At 46.1% G+C, this 5,769-nt stretch overlaps 1 protein-coding gene across 1 annotated transcript; it reads right to left on the reverse strand.

The window, feature by feature from the left end:
• Positions 1 to 1,422: 1,422 nt before the first annotated feature.
• Positions 1,423 to 5,519, reverse strand: CCDC121 (coiled-coil domain containing 121). Its single transcript, XM_075535293.1, has 2 exons — positions 5,158 to 5,519; positions 1,423 to 3,300 (listed from the first exon to the last, which is right to left on the reverse strand). Exons 1-2 carry the CDS (start codon positions 5,466 to 5,468, stop codon positions 2,337 to 2,339), a joined length of 1,275 nt encoding a protein of 424 aa, XP_075391408.1. The 5' UTR covers positions 5,469 to 5,519; the 3' UTR covers positions 1,423 to 2,336.
• Positions 5,520 to 5,769: the final 250 nt, after the last annotated feature.

A 5,769-nucleotide genomic window follows, 5' to 3' on the forward strand; every position in this document is an offset into this window, starting at 1 on the left:
GAAGCAACAAAGCCCACATGGAAGAAGCACACCAGCCTGTGCGATCACAAGGTGTCAAAGGGATCAGGACTCAGCCATAATTGGAACAAAAAATTTTATCAGTGAATGGGGTGGGGGAGTGAGAAGTGGAGACCCAAAGTCCATTTGTAGGCCACTGGACATCCTTTTATAGAAGGGTCTTGGGGAGGAGATGAGGCAGTCAGGGTGCGATGTAGCAATGATGAAAAATACAACTTTCCTCTAGTTTCTAAATGCTTTCTCCACCCCCACCCCCCACTTTCATGATCCCAATTCTACCTTGCAAGTCTGGATAGACCAGAAGATGTACACTGGTACAGATAGGAACTGGAAACAGGGATTCCAGGGTGGATGATCCCTTCAGGACCAGTGGTGTGAGTAGCTATACTGGGAGGGTAGATGGAGGGTGGGTTGGAAAGGAAGAACCAATTACAAGGATCTACATGTGACCTCCCTGGGGGATGGACAACAGGAAAGTGGGTGAAGGGAGATGTTGGACAGGGCAAGATAAGACAATAATTTATAAATTATCAAGGGTTCATGAGGGAGGGGGAGCGGGGAGGGCGGGGGAAAATGAGGACCTAATGCCAGGGGCTTAAGTGGAGAGCAAATGTTTTGAGAATGATGAAGGCAATGATTGTACAAATGTGCTTTACACAATTGATGTATGTGTGGGTTGGGATGAGTTGTATGAGCCCCTAATAAAGCGATTAAAAAAAAAGATCCTACTTTGACACCTGGTTAGTTGACACTCACCCACTATCTAGTCTAGTGTTTCTCAACCTTCCTAATGCCATGACCCTTTAATACAGTTCATGTTGTAGTGACCCCCCAACCATAACATTTTTGCTGCTACTTCATAACTAATTTTGCTACTGTTATGAATCAGGCGACCCCTGTGACCCTAAAGGGGCTTTGACTCACAGGTTGAGAACCACTGAGCTCGTCATTCTGACTCCTAATGACCCATAAGGCAGGATAGGACTGTTCCTGTGGGTTTCCAAGACTTAACCACAGGAGTAGAAAGCTTCATCTTTCTCCTGTTTGAAATGCTGATCTTGTAGTTAACTACCCAATGCACAATCACTACTCCACCAGGGCTCCTTTGGTTAGCTTTGGGTGTGTATTGTTTTAGGCTAGGGTTTTTGTATTTGCAGAGAATGGGGCCTTGAACTTGACTTGTACCAAGCTTTTCCAATTGCAGTCTTTCTGGGCAATTAAAATTGCAGCTTTATTTGCATACCAGTAAGCATTAAGACAAAGAATTAGAGAAGTAAAATGAAGTAGGAAATAAATTTTATATGAACAGTTAAAAAAATCAAAAGATAAATATAGCTCTAAATAGATTTTTACTGCTTTAAGGATATATTCCTGAACAAGGATTCAACATTTAAGTAACTGGTTTAAACATAAATATTTCATAAGTGCAAAAAATGCTAAGATTGAGATTCTTCTAAAATTCTAGTTCCACCTTTGTAAAGTGGACTATGTGGCACACATTACTAGTGAAAGGCTTTTCATGTACTACAAAGTGTACGTGTAGAGAGAAAATAAATGAACTAAATCAATTTTGTCACAGAATTTAAATACTGTTAGGGACATAAATGTTAAAACTTCTTAACATTTTCTTAAACAGAGGCATTGTCTTGTCATTAATGGTCTAGGCATTTCCTCATAGAAAATATTTTCAAAATCAGTCGATTTAAGACAGTCATTTTCAACTTCTCAGATTATAGCTGAAAACTAGGGGCTGGGCATTAGACCAAAGGCACTTGGCTACCTTACATTTATTGGATGGGCTATCATCAGAATACTTTTCACTTCATGAAAAAATTACAGAAGGACCTACTTGATCATGAGCTTAAAAACACTGGCCTTTGTGTGCTGAGTTAGTAAAAAAGAATGAAGATAAACTGATAATGGCTTATTTACTGCACTGAGAAATACACAAAAGATAAATGCTATCCTTAAAGGTGCTTTCTCTATAAATAATGTAGATGAAATAAGTCACAGCTTTTTTCTCTCATTGCAAGTTGATTTTCTTGAGTGAGTTTAAAGTATGGAGTATTGGGGAAATGGCTGGGTAGTCAGGGAGGGTCACATACACTGGACGTGAGTAGGGCATAGATAATGATTACTAGCCGAGAATCAGAGGAAGAACTGGCTTGGGAAGAAATATGAAGCTGCTGAAAGAAGACACGCAATCCTTCCGATCTACACATCATGAAGGACAACTTCCCATAGCAACTGAGGTCTACAAACTCCTGAGCGTTCAGAGCCTCAAACCAAGTGCTCAATGCTCATGTAATCTGTCACTTTCAAGATCCCTTGGGATTAACCCTTGGTTTGGTGTCTCCTGGAGGGGCTGCTGAGGTCTTCAGACTACCTTGTCGTTTTAGGCACCAATTAGATCTTGCTTGCATTCGCTGCTTTCCCCGGATTACGCTCTCCAGGTACCACTGTTCCTGCTGCAGTTGCTGCCTCCTGTTTTTTAAGTGGCGTTGACAAGCCACCGCTTCTTGAGATTGCTGAACTTGTTGTTGTAGATCCATCTGTAGCTGTTGTTTCTCTCTGCTGATGTTATGGGAAAACTCAAGAGCATACTGTTTTGCTGACAGTGCCAAGGCCTGGCTCTGATTAAGCTCCCATCTTTTCCTCTTTCCTACCTGGCTCAAGTCTGGCTCACTCAGCTGTTTCTCCAAAAGTGTTTTTTCCTCAAGTAACTGCACACGTAATTCCTGTAATTCCTGTGCCTTTGTGGCTCCCTCATCTTGGACCTTCCTTTTCTCCTGCTGCAATGTCTCTAATTCCACATCCTGTTTTTCTTTTAATGTTAAAATGTTCTCCAGCGCCTGCAGCTGGTGCTTCAGAAGGGCTTGGGTCTCTTGTTTCTGCAAGAACTCTGCTTTAAGGGCTGAAGTTTGTTTTGCATATCTGGCGGCTGATTCCTGCCTCCGTAGTTCAATCTGATCACTCTTTTGCACATAGTTGTTCCATAGCCTCACAGGTTGCCTTTTAGACTCCTCAATGTTGTTGGTCAGGCATTCCAGAAGGAATCTGTGTTCAGCCTGGACAAGTCGCTTTTCCGTCCAGAGCTGCGAGCTGTCTTCCTTTAGCTGCTTCTCCTGGATTTTAATTTGTTTTATTTGCTTGTTCAGTTCCATCACTTCCCCCATTGCCTTTTCTTGAAACAGTTCAGTGTCTGATAGCTTCGTTGGGTTGAGAAGCGTATGTATTAGATTAAGATATGGTGGAAGGGATGTTCCAGGACCCTCAGTAAACCTGAAGGAAGAGCAAAGGATACATTCTCCCAGTGATTCTGAAGGAAAACTTAGGAAGTAACAAGTGCACACTTGGCACACCAATTCATACAAGAACATATTTTTGAGCACCTAATATACAGTTATATGAAAACATTCCAGTATCTTTTGATTCCATTTCCCTTGAACTTTTTGAAGCCCCCTTCCGATGTTCCCAGAGCTCTTGGGTTGTGCTCTAGGACTAATTGAAAGGATAGTTCAAAAGGCCTGGGGGTTCTGCTTCTGAAATGTTACAACCTTGCACACGCTACGGGGTCGCCACCAATCGGATGCACTCGGCGGCAACTGACAACAATGTGAGTGCCAAGGGAATTTAGAGAAGGGCAAAAGCGGCTGGAATTTACAAGTTAGTGCTCACTACTCTTTCTCTATGCGGTCAGGAGAGATCAGTCTCTGAAGAAGGACACCATGCTTGGTAAAGTGGCGGGGCAGCAAAACCAAGGAAGACCCTTAACAGGAAGCATTGGCACGGTGGCTGCAGCAAAGGGCTTAAGCCTAGGAACAATTGTGTGGATAGTGCAGAGTTGGACTGTTTTGTTCTGTTGTGCGTAATGCCGCCATGGGTCAGAACTGAGTCAATGATCCTTAACAACAGCAACAACTATTTTAACCTCCCTGGCGGTCTAATTATGTCTGTAATTTTGTACCCAAATTCATTTGTTTATGAAGTGAAAAATTTCATAATCAGGGAAAATCTGTATTCTGACATGACAGTGCCAAAAGATGGAGTTGCAAGTAATTTATTGGTGGTCCGATACCATTTCCACAGGGGTTTCCTCACCACTCCCTGAAATATTAGGCCCAGAAATTTCCAAATGTCATCTTTGGTCACTGGTTCCCACTTTCTGCTTCTTGAAAACTCATGAAGCATAGTGGTGGATTGTTGCTCTTTGTACCGGTTTTTCTCTGAAACAATTTTTTCAATGACCTTATCGGTCAGAAATAATTGTAGGTGCGCCAAAGGGTTGTGGTCACCGTCTACTTTCATACCAGGTGCTCCAGTAAAAGGGAATCTTGGGGGAGCTGCCTGATCTGTACCGCAGACAATAGAGCACCAAGTTCGCACATCACTAAGCTCAGGTGCAGAATCGGAACTGTCTGATCAGTGACCGGGTCGGATGATGAATTTCCCCAGGAACCGCTATTGCTCAATTCTGGGAGTAATTCTAAGTCACCGTTGCTGTCATTTATCTGGTCTAAAACTCCTTTTGTGCTAAAGTAGCACTTTTTGGATGCCATGGACAAAAAACTTCCAGGCCAAAATTTTTCCAAATGACAGTGCACTGCACTGGAGACTGATCCAGGGACAAATCTGAGGTGATTTGCTTTAATACAATGTAATCCTCACAGGTTACAATGAATCACTGTTTGTGAGTGCTTATGTCTCTTTTAGACTTGCAGTTTTGAATTTCCACACACTGCACGCAGAGAACAGAACGAAGGGAAAGAAGGAGGAAGTCAGATCGCTCTGCGATCACAGCAGAGGACACCGCTGGACCGGGGTGCAGTTTAAGGGACTTCTCTGCAGTGTAATCCGAGGGTGGCTCGGGGTTACCGCTTCTGACGGTTAACATTTACCGTGAGCCGCACCCGGGATTACCGCCAGGGCGGTTAAAGAAGAGAAAACTGGTGCCGAGAATTTAAGGGACCCGCTCAAGGTTTCACCGCTAACAGAGCCAGGGCACACAACCCTGATCGGCTGCAGGAGGCCACAGACCGAGCAGTCGACAATACGCTTGAGCTGGGCTTTTTCACCAGGTGTTCATAGTCTCCGAGGGCGCTCCCGGGGGAGGAAACGTTTTTCCGCTCCTCAACTCACGTGCTCCAGGGATCAAAGCGCTCATCGTCCAGGTGACGGTGATTGTGCAGCCCACTACAGGTAGTGGCTGAGTGCAGAGCGCTAGAGTCCGGGGCCGGCGACACACGGGAACCGAGTCCAGGTGCGTGAGACTGTTTCTCCGTTTGGGGCTCCGCGGGTGTCGGCGCTGCCCAGCAAACGTGGGGGCAGTGCCCTGGCGCAGTCCCGACCTTCCTGGCCCTAACCGGTTTAACCTCCTCGGCTGCAGGGGAAGCCCTGGCGGCTCCGCTGCCAGTTCCTCGCGGGAAGACAGGGAGCCCCGCTCTACTCATTTTCTTTCAGCGGGGAAAGCCTTGCTTTGGGGATCGCGAGTCGTTGCCTCCCTTGGGTCACCAGGGCGTTCCTTTCCCAAGCCCCACCCCCTGACGGGGTACGCCCCTTCCCCGGATCCTTCCGCCTTGCGCTCGGTTGCCTGCGGAACCATTGCACCGCCTCTGCCTTTAGTTGGCCCCGGAGTCGAGTTGGGACTCAGAGACGTTCCGGCGCGTCCCCGGCCCCGCCCTTTCCCCGCCCCTCGACGTGCCCCGCCCCCGGCTCCGCGAGCGTGGCCGCTCCGAGCGTCACGGACGTCTC

The sequence above is a fragment of the Tenrec ecaudatus genome, chromosome 17, assembly GCF_050624435.1.
Source record: "Tenrec ecaudatus isolate mTenEca1 chromosome 17, mTenEca1.hap1, whole genome shotgun sequence".
NCBI lineage: Eukaryota > Metazoa > Chordata > Mammalia > Afrosoricida > Tenrecidae > Tenrec > Tenrec ecaudatus.

Bases quoted from the DNA above. Each gene is read 5' to 3' on its own strand.
- CCDC121 (XM_075535293.1), bottom strand. From the start codon at position 5,468: ATGAGTAGAGCGGGGCTCCCTGTCTTCCCGCGAGGAACTGGCAGCGGA. The intron at 3,301-5,157 runs GTGAGTTGAGGA...CTCTTCCTTCAG, and splicing joins CGCTTTGATCCCTGGAGCAC to GTTTACTGAGGGTCCTGGAA.